Genomic DNA, 18,527 nt, shown 5'->3' on the forward strand with positions numbered 1-18,527 from the left:
TATCAGTACTGCCTGCAGTCCTCATGGGGGACCATCTCACAAGACAACGCACAGCAAAGACAGTGGGGGTGGGGCCGGGTGGTAAGGACACAGCTGACCATCACTAAGGACAACAGCAGGGGAGAGACCAGGCCTCCTGACTCACTTCTGGATCACTCTGTAGAGGCGCTTCCTGTTCTGAGATGGGGTGCTCTGTCTACTGGCAAGCATGAACAGTCTGTTAGCAATGGCCTCGTAGTCAAACTGTCTCAAAAGATGCAAGAAAAACAATGGTCAGTGTCCATATACCCCGCCTCCCTGGGCCAAGGAGACTCAGTCAAAGCAGACATTCTCTGCTCAGCACAAGAACAGACCCAACACACTCAGCGCTCTTCCAGCAAGGCCTGCAGACTACACCACCCTGTTCCAGGGCCGCACAGTCAAAGCAGCCTCAGATTCAGAAGGCAGCCTGCTCTTCGCTTTATTTCATCATCTTTCTGAGACAGGGTCTTACTAAGTGGTTGGCCTGGAGCCCACCTTTGGAGTGCAGGGACCAAGTCCTCTCTAAACTCCCTACTCGCCACAGCAGACAGGGTCTTACTAAGTGGCTGGTCTGGAGCCCACCTCTGGAGTGCAGGGATTAAGATACAGCTGACAGGAAAAAAAAAATCAGTGGAAATAGCCCAACACATTTTATTTAACCCAAACTACTCCAAACTTACTCACGTGATGGGTCGTCAGTATTAAAGCCTACTGACATCTGACCTTTCCAATCCCCCTGACCCCACTTCCTGAGCTAACTCAGAGCTATAACCCAAATGCAAACCACTAAGCCTGTTATCACCCTGTTCAAAGCCAGCACCCCAATGACAGGGTCAGACCTGGAGTGCAGCCCACCTACTCAAAGCAAAAGGAAGGATATGGGATGCAGCAAGACCTTGCGTCAACCTCTCAGCACCTACCAAGAGCTGCCCAGTTGCCCATCACCCACCGTTTCCCCAAAGCCACCCTCCATGAAGGCTACCCATCCATCCACCTCTGGGCAGTGAGGCCCGCCATGGCTGCCTACCTGGAGGACAGGGCCAGTGTTTTCCTCGTCATCCCACACATGCTCCTTAGGGTCAGCCCTATGTACGGGGCCTAAAAACAAAATGGAGACTGAACTCAAGGTACCGTGCCTGGTGCAGGGTGCCCCAATACCAGCACCAAGGCACGAAGGACCCTCTTGGTCATGCCCTGGAACAGGCTGGAGAGAGCACAAGCAGCTGGTGTCCAGGAAGTGCAGAGATGAGGAAAGGCGTGCTCAGCAGGCACCTTGGGCGGAAAGGCAGATTCAGGTGTCCCAGCAGTAGGGCAGACCAGGGACACTGGAGCCAAGCTTAGCTCAGCTCAGGACACTGAGAACTTTGACAGCACTGCCTTTGGTAGGAAACAAAGTTAAGACAGGGCCTGCTGGCCTGGCACTCCCTTATAGCCCAGCTGGCCTTCAACTTGGGCAATTCTCCTGCCTCAGCCTCTCAAGTGCTGAGATTATAGGTACACACTCCCACAGACCACTCAGCATCACCTTTAGGTGAGGGACTTCTGGACAATGGTGCTGGGGGACTTTGGCAAGGACAATAGTTGCAGGACAGTCTGCTGTACAGAGTGGCTGCTGAGCCACAAGCAGGCACCAATGGGACTCGCCAGGAAACTTAGGATGACCGGGCTACCGAGAAAGACAGGGAAGACACGCAGAATGGCCAGGCACTGACACTGAAGCTGAAAGAGGACACCAGCGATGCAGAGAACCCCTTCCCTGAGAGTCCACGACCACAGCATCAAGACAAAGGAAGCCGGGCCAGACCCACTGCTAACAGAAGCCTGGCCCAGACCCAAAGCCCTTCAGGGGCCATTCACAAGCAGAACGTGCAATGCACTCACTTGTCCCTTGCTGAGACATAGACACAGACTGCCAGGAGGGCAGGGACAGCAGAGAATCCCAGGGGAGAGCGGCAAGAAGCCTGGGCATGACTCAATGCTAGGATAGCTGCCTCGTGCATAAGGCCCCGAGATCCAGCCCTGCCACCACCAAAACCAGAAACAAAACCAGGACAGATGCTGCCTGGTGAACAGGGAGGTCAGGGTGCCATGCAGGACCCAGGGAACATTATAGCCTAGAGGGGAGCACTCTAGGACCTGAGATGGTAGCTGGGAGTCAAGTGCTAAAACAGGCTTAAGAAAGCAAACATGGCTAGGTGGTGGTGGTGCACGCCTTTAATCCCAGCACTCAGGAGGCAGAGGAAGGTGGATTTTGTGAGTTCAAGGCTAGCCTGGTCCACAAAAGCTAGTTCCAGGACAGCTAGGGCTGTTACACAGAAAAATCCTATCTTGGAGGAAAGGAAAGAGAGGGCGGGAGGGAGGGAGGGAGAGGGGGGTGTGTGTGCCATCCTACAATAAACTCTGGAGAGGACAGTCAGGAGACAGAACAATCCAGCAAGAGTCCTGGGCTCAGCCTAGGACAGGCTGGGCTCCTCACCTGCATGTAGCCTCTTGGGTGGTGTGTCTTGCAGCTCTTGCTCATCCTCTGAGGACTCCTCCTCACCACCATCTGACTCCTCACCACCATCTGACTCCTCACCACCATCTGACGCTTCGCCCTCCTCACTCTGTGTGTCCACTTCATTCATTAGGTCTTCAATGGCCAAGGGAGCCTGTTCCACAATCGCCTCGAGGATGCACCGAGTGATCTTATGCAGAACTAGGGAGCTGAGGTGAGGAGATGCCAGAGAGCCCATTGGGTCGGGCTCTCAGACACCAGGCCAACTCTCACAGCATGGAGAGTCGAAGGCCACTGGGGCTCGAGAGGGAAAGAGTGAGGAAGGCCAGACCCCAGGAGCGCCCACCACTCACTCCTTCGTGTGGGCTGCTATCTGGCAGAAGGGGTCAATGAACTGCAGATTCTGGTCTGCGGTGAGCTATGGAAAAACCGAGAGAAGGAAGTTGTATTCTGTGCTGGGACATGCACCCCACTCCACAGACCTCACCAGAGCCCACTTTACCTCTGCAGCGCCCACTTTGGTCAGCTCCTCCAGGAAGATCTCAAGGAAGTGGCTCTTCACCCCATTGGGGGCCTGGCTGTCAGGGTGCAGTACCTCGGTGGTGAGCAACTCCAGCAGCTGCTCAATTTTTCTGAGGAGAGAGGAAAAAACAGTGATAGCCATGGAGTCGGCCACAGGTCAGCAGTGTCCCTGCTCCCTCCACACAGGTTCTGGAGGAGCAGCCATCCACAGGCACAACTGACCTCTCACACACATAGACAAAGACCAGTAGGTCTGGGTCCGAGCAGTACAAAGGAGCCCTGCTGCCCAGGTCTGTGTGGCCACAGCTAGCACCAGAACACAGGACAAAACAAGTTTCTCTTGGCCATACCACATGGGAACATACACAGGCCTGTCCTATCTTCAAGACAAAAGTGGGAATCCGGCCACTCAGACGCTCTGTGGGCTGCTCCTCTCTACTTGGGAAAATGTGCCAGGTCAGAAAAGACCAGAGGCCAAGAGGAAGGTGTGCCAAAAGGGCTAGGCCTACAGGCCATCCACTGGCTTCCCAGGCCCTGTCATCTGGCCAGCTGGTTGGCAACATGAGGGATTTGTGCATCTCGCACACAGGTTAGACCAGTGGTTCTTAACATGTGGGTCATGACCCACCTCGGCAAGGGTCACCTAAGACCATCAAAAAGCACAGAGATTTACATTACGAGTCATAACAGTAGCAGAATTACAGCTATGAAGTAGCAATGAAAATAATCTTATGGTTAGGGGTCACCAAAGCATGAGGGACTGCATTAAAGGGCCGCAGCACTGGGAAAGATGTGGACCACTGGGAAAGACTGTCTCAGAGCCCTGGACTAGTACCAGAGACTGAGCAGTCTTCAGCAGCCTGGGTGCATACAAAACTCCTGGGCTGCTGACAGTGTAGACTCCCTGACAGCCCAGAACTGTGGCACATGCTGTTTAAGGGCTGCCTGGATGGCTCCATTGAACGGTCACTGACCACAGAAAGGAAAAGCAATACTTTACTAGGCTCAGGGGCAGAAGAGCCCAATAGCAAAATGAGGCACAAAACCCAACAAGAGACCAGAGACAGGCAAGCTCCAGATGGCATTACCACATGTGGAAAACACTAGAAACACCTGAGCCAGACTGTGCCACACCAAACACACAGCATGGGCTCCACACAGACCAGGTAGGGACCAGGGCCCTTCAGGATGCTCTCCAAAAACAGCACTGTTACCATGAGGAAGTCACAACAGTAAATCAGAGAACATTAACTAAAACAAAATGAATTCTGTGTAAGTTACTGTATCCCCAACTGAGCCCTGGAATGACTAAGAGCCACAGATCCTAAAGTACTTAATAGGGGTTAAAAAGTAACTGCGTAGGTGCCAGGTGGTGGCCGCACAGGACTTTAATCCCAGCACTCGGGATCTCTGTGAGTTCAAGGCCAGCCTGGTTTACAGAGCGAGTTCTAGGACAGACTCCAAAGCTGCATGTGTGTATGACCAGCACACATAATCTGCCCAGCTGTAACATAACTGGGATAGCACAGTTCAGAGAAGACAGCATCATCTGAACCATTTTATTACTTCACAAAAGCCACTTAATTTAGCACCACTGTGGCACCAAGAAACACAAAGGCCACCACCTCCCTACAACAAAGAATCACAAGAGAAACTCAGGAATCCTGAGATGAGCCAGAGGCTACAGGTCCTCTCGCCAACCCGCCTGTGAGATCTGACTCTCAGTGTGGACCCACCTTTCTTCCCATCTGCGGGTTCTCACGGTCATCAGTGACTCACGCAGGACCAGCCTCATGAGCTTGGACACAAAAGAGATTCATGTTACTGAGAGGACAGTTAATAGGCCACCCAGTTTGCCCATGTCCCAGAAGCCCCTGCCCCAAGATGCATGCCAGGGTGGAGTGCCGCAGACAGGGTAGATATGGGGACATGACACTATGGCCTCTGGACCCTGGGCTTCATGGGCACCAGGAAGCCAGGCTGACCTGAGGGAGAGGGAAACACAAACTAGAGCCGAGCAGAATGGTCAGGACACACACTGGGCTCCTCCTACAGCAGGAGTCACCACAAAGCCAAGCTGGGCCTAACACCCTGCAAGCTCTCCCAAGCCCTCCTTTCCCCAGCAGAGAGCAAGACACAGGCACACCCTGCTCTGAACCACTGCAGCATTAACCGAGGCTCAGTGTCTTCCCATGGTGCCCCACTATCCCTTGACAAGGCTCAATGTTTCCTGCAGTTTTCCTGCCTTTAGATCTTATCATATGTCCACGCTGGATCCAAGCCACAGTAAAGACAATGGATGAGAAATGGGACCTAAGAGCCTTGGTGCACAGAGCACACCAGGACACTGGGGACACTGCAGGCCTGACTCTTATGCCTACCTACACTAACACTGAGAAAGTCACGAAGCAAGACTTGGTCACACATGGTACAAAGATGAAATGGACCTTGGGGGCTGGAAAGATGGCTCTATGGTTAACAGCACTTGTTGCTCTTACAGAGGACCCTGCCTCAATTCTCAGCACCTATAGGGTGGCACACAACCATTCATGGTTTCAGAGGATCTGATGCCTTCTTTGATCTCTTAGGGCACCAGGCATGCATATGGTACACATACATACAGGAAACACACACACACACACACACACACACACACACACACACACACACACACACTGCACTTTAAAAGAATCTTTAAATGGGTCTTGGAAAGCAACAGCATTTACCACACCAGAGACCCAGCAATAGCAGCCTAGCAGATTACATCTCAGCATAGCCACTTCACAAAGGACCTTCCCCACAGACCCACTCCCTGCTACGGGAGGTGTTAGACCCCCACATGTAGCCACAGTCCCACAGCACACACAGCCCATCTTCAATCTGTTTCTGAGGGCAGGCTCCAGCACTACGGGGAAGAACAAGTCTGTGAATCCACCAGGGCATGGGAAGCACAGCACAAGGCAAGCCCACAGAACTCGGGTCTCTATTTCTATGCAACTCACTGGACAAGAGGAGCACAACACAGAAGAAGGAAAACAAACAAACAAACCAGGAGCCAAGCCCTCAGCTAGAAGGGATCTTCACTGCAGGGGGACTCAGTCCCCTTCCTGCCATGTTCTGGGGCCAGGGTTTACTGGAAATCACAATGGCTGGCTCCTTTAGGAAAGCTGCAAGGTTCCTTCTCTGAACTCCTACTGACCCTCAAGATGGGGACACTTCAAGCAATAGCAGCACTGCAGCTGTGCATTCTAAACCAGCCCTTGCTGACGCAGGGCTCATGGGTCACCTGCTTTGTGTCTCACCAAGTAGAACTTGTCCAGGCGCAGTAGATCGATGCCCACCCACTCTCGGATCATGGTCTGCCAGAACGCCCGCAGGAACAGGTGCTCTAGAGGGAGAGAGCACACACGCATCACCAGAGCCATGAGGAAGTCCCTCGCGGGCAGCCCTGGAACTCCCTGCCTGTGTATTCTCTTACAGGCTCAGAAACAGGAGTTTCCAGGCTCCACAGAGAAAACACACAATACGGTTCAAATCAAGCTGTCACTCTGTGATCTGAACAAATGCACAAGGAAGCAGGGGACTGGGAAAAGGAGTGACTACTGCTGCAAACATCCTTCCCAGGCCTCTATGTCCCTGCCGAGGCTTGCACTGAGGACCTCCAGACACCCACGCTAGACTTTCAGCAAAACGTCACCGAAGCAGAACTATAGGTAGAGGCCTGGCGCTGACCCAGCTAGATCCTTTAGTCCTGCAGGTAACAGATGGGTCAGATATAGGACACAGATTCTAAACTGTACCCCATGTCTAAACCCTTGGTACTGTAAAACACAACCAGAGTAAACAGGGGGACTGTGCTGGGGCACTAAAGTAGGTCCTGAGGTGGGATCTCACCCAACCAGAGGAAGACGCCATCTGCAGGACAAGGAGTAACTAGCCCTGGGAACTCTTGGTACTTGAACACAAGGAAGACAACTCGGTCCCAGTGGTCTGGTGACTAGATCATGAAGTGTCACCAAGTGGTCAGCTTTGTGCTCAGCAAAGAACTCTCCTGCCAGTTCTCAGAGAGCAGAGTAGGGAGCTCAGATCCACTCTATCTTTTACATGCAATTAAAGAGATATCCATGACACACACATCCACGATGGAGGATCCCAAGTTCAAGGTCAGCCTGAATTCCACAGTAAGAACCTGTCTCCAAAAGAGAGATGGGAGGAGGGATCTCCCAACTCAGAAAATGCGCATATACTCCCTCACTCTGCCAACTTCAGTCTACTACAACTAAAGCCCAGCTCGCTGAGGACATGAACACAGCATCCAGCTTCTCTGTCAGGACGGCCCTCAAAGCAGCACAGAGCCCCGAGCCAGGCTATGCCCCAGGGCTGGGCTGGCCAGAGCCAGGGTCTGGACCTCAGGATTTTCAAAAGCAAGCAGGGTATGGGATGTGGATGAAAAGCAGAAGAGCTAGGAAATACTCTAAGACTGTGGTTCTCAACCTATGGGTCGGGACCCCTTGGGTTGAATGACCCTTTCACAGGGGTAGTCTAAGACCATCAGAAAACACAGATATTTACATTTCAAATTATAACAGTAGCAAAATTACAGTTATGAAGTAGGAATGAAAATAATTTTACGGTCGGGGTCAGCACAACACGAGGAAATGAATTAAAGGGTCGCAGCATTAGGAAGGGTGAGAACCACTGGCTCAGCAGCTAAGAGCACTGGCTGCTCTCCCAGAGGACCTATGTTCAATTCCCAGCACCCACATGGCAGCTCACAACTGTCTGTAACTCCAAGATCTAACACCTTTACACAGACACGTGTGCAGGCAAAATACCAATGCAGATAACATAATGAATGAATGAATACAATGGCTGTCGTAGCTATCAGGTGGAAACCACCTAAACATGATGGTATCATGACACTGAGCTTTTCTCTGTATGTTTGCCTTTCACTCCTGAGCCCTGTCTGTTTGGTGAGTACAGGCTGAGCACTGGGTGGTGTTCCACACAGCCACCTCCCTGTAGCTTGAGGTCTGAGAACACGCTGCTACATCGGTAGCGACTCTGGTGTTGACAGGAACAGGCCTGGCTTCAGGGCTGTACTCACGTGCCTCTGTGGTCTGAAAAGCATGGACGAGCTGGGCAATGGTCCTTCCTAGTTCTTCCTGTGAGGGGAAATGAAGCGCAGTGTCAGCCCTGAAGCACTGTGCTCCGGCAGCAAACACGACCAATGCCCACTCGCTCCACACGAAGAACCAGCTGCCAGCTGGCCTCCATCCAGGGGCCTCCAAGCTGCAAAAGGCCTACTCTGTGGAAGCCATCAAGACTCTCCCTATAAACAATGCTGGCCTCCTAAGGCAAATGAGGGTGACAGCCCCAGACAGCATGGCAAGATGGAAAGGAGCCTTGAGACACAGCTGTCTTCCTAGCAGGAAATGGGGCCAAGTAGACACAACAATCATTCTCTATCTTTCTGTCTCTCACTGTCAAGCATGACCCAGCATACTGGCTAAGATCCCAGCACATCCCCCTAAAGAGACGGTTGTTTTAGCAGGCACAAGAATATGGGTCAGGAAACTGCATGTAAGGCCCCTCCAACTGGTAAACAATTCAGGAGCTGAGAACCGCTGGTCTAAAAGGCCTGCAGAAGAAATGGCCTCCCAGGAGACCTGGATTCGGCCCTTACTTCCATTATATCAGTACTGGGTTTCCAACGTCAGCCCACCCTGGCCTACACTGTTTGCCACCACATCACTAAGATGCTCTGTCAGCCAACCACTCCCGTCCTTCCCAAGTGCAGGGACCTTCCAACACAGGCCCCAGTTCTGCCAGCCACATACAACAAGGGATATAGCTGAGTGACGCTACCCAAGTCTCTGGCTATGTTACAGGGAGGACAAAGACATGTCCATCAGCCTGCCATCCACTCCTGTCTAGTACCTTCCCAGGCACTCACCTGCAGGAGCGGCTTGTCCTGCATCCACAGGCAGTAAAACAGCCCTTTCCATATCTTCAACATCTCCTCTGTATTGAAAGCCCCTGAATCACAAGAGCAGTCAATAGTCAGTGGGTTCAGAAGACCCTGGAACCTGCTTTTCTGAGCTGGAAGGAAGCATGACTGCCTAAGCTACTCCAGAACCTTATCATTGTGCAGGAACTGGGCAGCCAGCCCCTCCCCAAAACATTCTCCAACAGAGCTGCAGTACCTGTGACTAGGGGAACTCCCCCTGTAGCTTCCGCACCAGCTAAAAGACAGGTATCAGTCCCACAGGGTAAAAACTCAGAACCGCCACACATTCTGGACAGGATGGTGGCCCACAGAGAACGGAGTGATAATTAAGCCAGTGTTAGACCAAGGAGTTGTAGCCTTTCTGTTACATCTCGGAGATTAAACAGTGAAAGTTACTAGCAAAGGACATAACCATCTTTCAGTGAGGCTTGCGGTTCTCTGGCTGCAGTGTGGAAAACTACCCTGTGTCCTAAAGCCTAGGGCTGTGACCTCGGCCAAATCACTGTTCAAGTAATCTAGAATTTGCATCAGTGAAGGGATATCCAAAAGAAGCTGAAGCTGCTGGGAGGGGTTGCCCTTCGAGGACCGTAAGCATAGAAACCACTCAGCAAAAGGCGTGTTCTGGTAAACTCAAGGCTACTCCGTTAGGTACACAGAACACACTGGTAAGGGCAGCAGAGCACAAGCGAGCTACGGATGCAGCCCGACGCGGACGGCCTGGGCCAGAACTGCCTACGCACCAGGCCCCGCGGGGCCTACGCAGCGGAGGTTCCGAGCTTGCTCGCCCGCGTACCTGTGGCCCGCTGCGACCTGGTCATGATGTACTTCCGTAGCTTCCGCAACGCGCGGTCCCGCATCACCTGCTCATTGCCGGCCAGGCGCTGCGCCAGCTGGACCTCCGGGGGGAGCGGCAACCCAGGAACCATGATGAGGACCCTAAGATAACGCACTCAGCGCTTCCAACGCCGCCGAGTGATGCGTCACGTCTGCACGCGTCTGCACGACACCACGGCTAACGTCACACTGCGGCGACACAGCACAGCTAAACGTCAAATGTCCCGGACGATGCCGACGCACGCTGCTGCCCCCTCAGTGGCCTGGAGGCGCAACTGCCGCCTGCAGTGAAGATAAAAACCTGGCGTCTGGTTGGGGCAACTAATTCTTGGAAGGGTCAGAGCATTGTCTTGGGCTCTCCCACCTCTTTATGGAAAAGCACGTACAGCGCACAGCAGCGATGCTGCATTACAAGAAGGTCTTGATTTGGCACTACCTGTCCATAACTACAACGCCCATCCCTGGAGGGCTGCATGGAGCCGCCCCTCGCTGAGCATCCTCTCCCTTCACCACTGAGAACTGTGGGCCTTACCCAGAGTCCAGATAAATCCGGGTTCCCAGGGAAATCCACTCCGCCAAGCCTGTTGGAGACCATCCGCTTTCCTTGACAGAGAGAAAAGCAAGAAAGCGATCATAACTCAGGTTTTAGGATAAGGTGCAGAACACTATCCTTACACTGGCCAGGCAAATACATACACTAGAGAGGGCAGAGAGAGTGTGCAAAACTTGAGTGTGCCTTGGTTAGGGAGTTGTGATGACAGACATTTGGGACACAATTACAAACGCCTCCATGTAGCCCGTCTGATATGTCAGATTAGAATACAAAACGATTGCAGATTTCTTTGGTGTACCCTAGAGTTTCACAAGACCATCACAAGTCTGAGGACTTGCTGGGGAGATTCACGAGACTAGCGGAAATTTGGACTTAGTGTTACCTTAAGATTCACAATTGGAGCCGGGCGATGGTGGCGCACGCCTTTAATCCCAGCACTCGGGAGGCAGAGGCAGAGGCAAGCGGATCTCTGTGAGTTCGAGACCAGCCTGGTCTACAGAGCTAGTTCCAGGACAGGCTCCAAAGCCACAGAGAAACCCTGTCTCAAAAAACCAAAAAAAAAAAAAAAAAAAAAAAGATTATAGCCGGGCGATGGTGGCGCACGCCTTTAATCCCAGCACTCGGGAGGCAGAGGCAGAGGCAAGCGGATCTCTGTGAGTTCGAGACCAGCCTGGTCTACAGAGCTAGTTCCAGGACAGGCTCCAAAGCCACAGAGAAACCCTGTCTCAAAAAACCAAAAAAAAAAAAAAAAAAAAAAAAAAAAGATTCCCAGTTGGTTGCCACACCATAGGTCAGCTAAGCCCGGGATCAAAGTAACAGACAAGGAAGGTCGCTTTATTTGGAAAGTTAAATGCTTGGGAAGACAGAGGAACGGACGTCCAGCGTTATCTGAAGAGGAAGTGGAGCAACCGCAGGGGGAGAGGGCATGTCTAAGCATGTCTAAGCACTATGACAGGAACATAGACAAGTCTGTACTTTCCACAGTGTCAGCATTTATTGAACCGATAAACCACATCAGCAGCAACTTTCAGAGGCATCCCATTTTCCTTCCTGGCAGATTCAGGCAAGCTATCTTAAATTCTTAATATTAACGGCCGGATGGCGCACTACGCATCACACAGTAAATATATCTACCTATACATATATGCATATGCCAAGTCATTCTTGGCTTGGGTCCTGAAACTCTGGCTAAGGGTGGTGAAGGAATAAAGAAAGGATGGACACACAGACACACGTACAGAAGGGTGGAGTCGGATGAGGTAAGAGCACTCTGATGGAGACACCTACTACCATTGTGACCAGGAACCTCAGCTTGTTTATTGTGTCCAGCACAGGGAGGGGAGGTAACTCATCTCCATAGATGGCCTCTGTAGGTGAGCAGTCTCAGACCATAAATATCGAAGGCTTTGTACACTAGTCAATCACTCGCACATGAACCCGGAAGGAAAGTTTCATCATCCTTCTAGAAGAAGCTCACCTGGGGAAAGCTTTGCCATGCCCATGGGGCTGAGGCATTAGAGTTCTTAACATGTCTGTGATGACATGGCCACAAAGGGTTAAAGGAGCCCAGGGCAGAGTTCAAGGAGTCTCAGAGAGTCCCAACAGAGACAGAAGTGAGGGTGGGGAGCCAACAGACACAAGAAAAGTCCCAGAGCACATAGCTTTCAGATAAAACCCTGTTGGAGGCTCTGCCTGTGTTCAGTGTGCAGCCTCAGGGCAAGTGTGAAAATGAGGTGCTGGAGCCAGGCGGTGGTGGTGCACACCTTTAATCCCATCACTCGAGAGGCAGAGGCAGGCAGATCTCTGTGAGTTCCAGGACAGCCTAGTCTACAACACAAGTTCCAGGACAGCCATAGCTACAGAGAAACCCTGTCTCAAAATACAACAACAACAACAACAACAAGGTGCTGTAGATTCAAAGGCAGGGAAGAGTCCAGCTGAATGACCCAATGGACAGACCGACAGCAGGTCCAGATAGATGAGTAGGTGGACACATCAACAACAGGGACCAAGCTAAACTGAAGCCCATGGGACGGTCAAGCGCTCTCTCCTGTCGGCCCCCAAAACATACAATGTATGGCCAGACATACAATATAGTAGTTAGCGGAGGCATCACATGTTATGTGTCTTCTTCATGGGGTCCAGGTAAGGCAGGCACACTCATCCCTTGGTGTGTAGCATGATTAATAAAAACCTAGCCACAGATCAGAAAAGATCAGAAAAGCAAAGCAGACAAGCCACTAGAGAGCTCTTATCTCTATGAAACCTACAGACTGAAAGAGAGTGAGTTCCTGTCTCATCCCACCTTATAACCCTCTCTAGTGCTGGGATTAAGGATGTGCACCACCCTGCCTAGCCTCTATGGCTAACTAGAGTGGCTGCTGGGGTTAAAGGTGTGTGCCACCACTGCCTGGCCTGTATGGCTGCTGGGGTTAAAGGTGTGTGCCACCACTGCCTGGCCTGTTTGGCTGACTAGAGTGGCTAGCTTTGCACTCTGCTCTTCAGGCGAGCTTTACTTGTTAGATCATAAACAAAATATCGCTATATTGGTCAGTATGTAAATAAGTCCTTTGGCCTATATTTCCTGGTATGATTTTTAATAGGTCCACGTGCTCCTGCAGTTAGAATTTACTGTGCTAAAATTCTAGGGTGGCACTCTTTACTTTCAGGAGTAAGTTATTTGTGAGTCCATGCCTCCTGGGTGGGGCTGGGTGGACGGTGCCATTCACATGCACACCCAAGTGCACAGTCATCTGCCATCCTAAAACAGGCAAAAGTTGATGGAGGAAGGTCATTGGTTAATTAAATAAAGAAGCTGCTTGCCCTGATAGGTTAAAACATAAGGTGGGAGGAGTAAACAAAGCAGAATGCTGGGCGGAAGAGGAAGTGAGGTCAGACTCGACAGCTCTCCTCTGGGGGCAGATGCCTCAGAGAGACACGATGCTCCACTCTTGCGGGCAGAGGCGAGAGCTCTGCTCTCTGAGGCACACGCGATGAAACTCCGACCCAGGATGGACGTACGTAGGCTAGAAGCTCCCTGGTAAGCCACCTTGTGGGCTACAGCAGATTATTAGAGATGGGCTAGTCCAGGTGAGAGAGTTAGCCGAGAAAAGGGCTAGAGCTAAAGAGCCAAGCAGTGTTTAAATGAATACAGTTTGTGTGTTGTTATTTCGGGGCATAAGCTAGCCAGGTGGCTGGGGTGCTGGGGACACAACCCCGCCGCTCCCATTACAACAAAAAGTGCCTTGAGATGGGGGCTCTCTAGACAGGGGAGGAGAGAAATGGGCAAAGCACATCATTCACACGTCTCACAATATATCACAATGAACCCACCATCCTGTGCATCTAATATACAATAACGTCAAACGTCCATCTTGCCAGTAGGCTGATTTTGCCAGTTTAGGAGACAGGTGATCATAGACCAGTGGGCACCTTTCCACTGGCCTCTGGGACAGATAGCACAAATGTCTAAGTTAGGGTCTCTATTGCTATGAGGAGACACCATGACCACGGGAACTCTTATAAAGGAAAACGTTAAATTGGGGCTGCCATTCATTTCCGAGGTTTAGTCTATTATCGTCAAGGCAGAAAACATGGTGGTGTGCAGGCAGACATGGTGCAGAAGGAGCTGAGAGTTCTACATCTTGATCCACAGGCAGCAGAAGGAGACACTGTGCTTGTAAAACTTGGAGCTTGTAAAACCTCAAAGCCCCCCCCACACACACAATGACACACTTCCTCCAACAAGGTCACACCTACTCCATAAAAGCCACAGCTCCTAACAGAGCCACTCCCTATGAGTCAAGCATTCAAACACATGAGTCTATGGGGCCCATGCCTCTTCAGGCCACCACAACAAACCTCCTTCTAACGGTCTGGTCACAAGATGCTTGTGAAGTCTTCAAATCTCAAGAACAACACTGGTTGTTAGTCATTAATTGCTTTTAACCAGAGCAAATCTCAAGAACAAAGACCAGTGTTTATTCACGTCAGGCTTGTCCAGAATCAGCTGCCAGAGTACATTTGCTGGAATGTTCTACAATGGACATGGAGAAAGCAGCTGCTCCGAGGCCTTGACATCCTCCAAACTTCAGGTAATGGAAGAAACTTTATTTTCCTGTAGATGCCAGGGTTGGGTGCTATCAAACAGGGAGTCAGCCAAGATCCCAGCTCACTGCTCAGCTTCAGTGTGGTCTACTACAGGAGAGGGACCCAGAGAAAGATCTTCTGAAGGAGAAGAGGTGTGGACAGCCAGGTCCAAGCTTACCTGAGCTCTCTGGCCTGGATCCTCAAGTAGAGACCAGAGCTGCAGGGCAGGTTGGCCTGGGTCGAGGGGTGGCGCAGCTGGGGGATCTGGGGTCTAACATTCGCAGCCACATGTGTGTGAAACAGAGGGCGGTTTTATAGGAAACAGAGGCAGAGGAGACTCAAGGCATGATGGATGCAGAATTCAAGACTCTGGGTGCAGAAGAACTAGGATAGTCTTATCTTAGTCCTTATCTTCTACCAGGTAACCAGACGGGAGTCTCAGAAGCAGAGGACAACATCTGGATTTACACATGAGGTAAGGTAATGACCAGCAGTTTGGGTGAACTGAGTTAGCAGGCAGACTAGAGGACAGTCTACAAACCAATCAGTTGTTTAAGGTCGTCGTGGTGGCACCGGGCTGTAGTCCCACCCAGCAGAGGCAGATGGATCTCTGAATTCCAGACCAGCCTGGCCTGCTGTTGTTGGTTGTTTTACTCTTGGCTTTTGGGGGGCCCGCCACCCAGCTCCCAAATAAATCATACAGAGTCTTAGTCTTTCTTACAAATGGCCGGCCTTCGCTTAGCTGGTTTCTAGCTTTTTAAACTTATTATCCCCCCCATCTACCTTTTGCCTCTGGGCCTTTTCTGTTCCTCGCTTCTGTAATGTTCCTTTCGCTCTTACTCTGTGGCTGTACTCTTTTCTCACTCTTTGATCTCTCTTCCTTGGTCCCTCATTTCTCCTGTTTATCCTCTCTGCCTGCCAGCCCCGCCTGTCCTTTCCCCTGCCTCGCTAGTGGCTGTTCAGCTCTTTATTAGACCATCAGGTGTTTGAGACAGGCAAGGGAACACAGCTTCACAGAGTTAAACAAATGTAACATAAAAGAATGCAACACATCTTCGCATCATTAAACAAATATTCCACGGCATAAACAGCGTAACACATCTTAAACCAGGCAGTGTGGCGCACACCTTTAATCCCAGCACTCCAGAGGCAGAGGCAGGCATATCTATGCAAGTTCAAGGCCAGCCTGGTCTACAAGAACTAATTCCAGGACAGGCACCAAAGCTACACAGAGAAACCCTGTTCCACACACCCACACTTATTGAAGGAATAAACATAGGTATAGATCAGGAGGTGTATGTAGGCTCCCCAGAATTTCTGGTAACAAATTTTTGAATGAAATTTATTAAGAAGAGGTGTGAGGTCAATTAGGAGGCACTCTGAAAGGTCTCATATACATACATACATACATACATACATACATACATACATACATATGAAAATAGCCTGATTCAGTTTCTGGCTTAGGAGCTGGGACACACACGTGTGACTTGCTGCCGTTCTCATGGGGTTCTGTCTTCTTTGGAAGTGTAGCAACAGCTCTTTTGCAGCCACACGTCACTTTCTGTGTGTGGAAATATCACCTCACGCCCCACGTGGCTAGGCGCTCACTCCTGGGTCTGATGAAGACAAGGCTGAACAGTCAGGATCATGGGTCTTCAGGAGAGACTAAAACCACTATGAAAAACACTAAGAAAGAAATTCCTGGGTCCTGACACCCACCATCCCTGGTGCCCCCTCTACCTCCCTTCTCTATGGAATTGTTCCTCTTGTTTTTATTTATTTTTATTTTGTTTATTATGTAAATGAAAAGGCTGGAAAAGTTAAAGTTCATGTCTAGCTGCCTCCCCTTCCCCTCAGAAATCAGGCCACGCCTCCCCTGCACCCTGCTCTTTACCTTCTATGGAGGCCCCAGGGACCTGTAGGCAATTGACTTTCCTTACCTCTGCCACTCTGAGCAAAGAGCCCTACTGCCTACCGCAAAGCTGGCTTTGAGCTGTGGGCAGGCTCCTCACCTGCTGTGGCAGTTATGAGAGATTTCTCTAAGGTGTCCTCTCTCTGTCCCCGTGTCTCCTTCAGACCTCCTCACCCTGTCCATTACAGCTGTCTCTTATTCCTTTATCTCTCTCCCTTCCCTTCCCCTCCCTTCTCTTCTCTCTCCATCCCCCATAGTTTCATTATGTAGCCCTGGCTGACCTAGGGGTCCACTTGTCTCTGCCAAGTGGAAAACAAGAAAAAAGACCAAGCCTGGGCAAGAATTTTAGCAGGATATAGCACGAACCTCTGACAGAAAAGTTCATCAACACAGAAACGTAATACATAGAAATATTCCTTAAAATAGACTTTAATTATATTTAAAATAGAGGGCCAAGGTGATGGCTCAGGGGCAGTGTGCTTGCCTTGCAAGCCTGAGGACCTAAATTGGATTCCCATAAAAGAAGCCGGGCGTGAGGGCAGGTGTTTACAATCCTAGCAATGGGCAGGAAGATAGGATTCCTAGGGTCCAAGTTAACCAGTCTAGTCTCATCTGTAGGAACTGGGGTCATAAAACTATTTCCCAACAGTATAGACACCATACACTCCCTAAGCAGGGATCTGATATGAGGAGGCCCAACTTAACATTAATTTCGCCATGACAGGCTGCAGGCTAACAGGTCTGGGCATCACCCTCACAATAACCAGAAAAAACCTGGGGACCTGCAGGGGACCACACAGAATTGAGACAAACAAGTACGAGATGCTCCAGAACATTGAGAATAGCTTACCTAACCTGTATATAGATTGCCAATTTCCTTATAGCAACGCCAGTACCAATCCCTGTTTGACCAGACTTCTGTTACCTCACTCCGGCCCAATCGGGAGTTCAAGCCCCATCTGAATCCAGAATCCCCTACCCCCTCATCCTTTACTCCTTTAAACCCTGCCATAGCTGAGCGCCAATCCAATCGCTGTGTTGGAACTGACGGACGGCCCAAGCTTGCAGTAAAGGCTCTTTGCTTTTGTGTATGAACTTGGACTCCTGGTGGTCTCTGGGGGGCTCATGGAGCGGGCATAATGATAATTTTTTTAGATAGTCTAGGCTAGCACACATCTTCTATCTTGCTTCAGTCATTTAAGCGCTGCAATTACAGGTCTGTGCTTTCATGCTGGTTTCTGAAGGCTGGGGGAGCGGGTCCTGTCTGCTCTGTTGTCAGACAGCCTTGGAGACACAGCCTATGGGAGAAAGCTCATGTCGGCCACAGAATGACGTGTGTTTGTCCACGCCACCAGCCTCTTCTCCCTGTGATCTCATGCTGACCCACTTCCTGTCTTGCAGAACTGAGCAAAGTCCATATGTGTGGGCTTGTTTGTCCTGCGTTTTAGAAGCCCCAATCTTTCAGCTCTAGGCTCAACTCTCGGACAACAGGTGGGGCCAAGAGCCTGCTTGTGACAACCCCTAAGTCATCTCCTGGGCAGACTTGGTAGCGAAGACCTGTAATCCCAGCTACACAGAAAGCTGAGGCTGGAGAATCCGAAGCCCAAGGGGACTTGGTGCATGAGTTCAAGGCCAGCGCCAGCCTGGGCATCTTAGACCCTATATCAAAATGAAAATTGAATTAAAGAGCCCAAGGTACAGCTCACCGGTAGAGGTTGTGCCTAGTGAAATAGGCAAGGAATTCAACTTTTTTATGGCCAGTTCTAGCCATGACACCTTCCCCTCTCCTGCCTGCCTCCGTCTCTGCCCACAGGGATGACACACTGACTCCCTCACACAGTGAGTCCTGAATAAACAACCATGTTTTCACTGGGGCTAGCCGGCCTGTTTCCACAGGTGTTTTTACCTCCTACTGGAAAGTGTGGGCACCTGCAAGACAGGGCCAACAGAGAGTTGTCTGTCTGCTGGGGAAATCCCAAAGGCACAGGACACCAGGCCATTCTGTGGCCCATCCCTGTCAGGATCGGAGTCAGCAGCTGAAGGGAGGAAGGCTACCACTACCCCTCTGTGGTCCACATCTCCTCTC

General features: G+C 50.9%; 1 protein-coding gene across 1 annotated transcript in view; it reads right to left on the minus strand.

Annotated features, from left to right (window-relative positions):
* Positions 1-18,527, minus strand: part of Rrp1 (ribosomal RNA processing 1) — a 25,728-nt gene that overhangs the window by 1,866 nt on the left and 5,335 nt on the right. The window contains 11 exon segments of the mRNA XM_026785516.1: positions 99-243; positions 1,049-1,119; positions 2,498-2,727; positions 2,872-2,936; positions 3,021-3,150; positions 4,777-4,838; positions 6,343-6,428; positions 8,148-8,205; positions 8,997-9,079; positions 9,844-10,166; positions 10,417-10,487. Of these exon segments, the coding sequence (XP_026641317.1) occupies positions 99-243; positions 1,049-1,119; positions 2,498-2,727; positions 2,872-2,936; positions 3,021-3,150; positions 4,777-4,838; positions 6,343-6,428; positions 8,148-8,205; positions 8,997-9,079; positions 9,844-9,976 (1,063 nt within the window). The 5' untranslated portion in view covers positions 9,977-10,166; positions 10,417-10,487.

Source organism: Microtus ochrogaster, linkage group LG2, assembly GCF_000317375.1.
Source record: "Microtus ochrogaster isolate Prairie Vole_2 linkage group LG2, MicOch1.0, whole genome shotgun sequence".
Lineage (NCBI taxonomy): Eukaryota > Metazoa > Chordata > Mammalia > Rodentia > Cricetidae > Microtus > Microtus ochrogaster.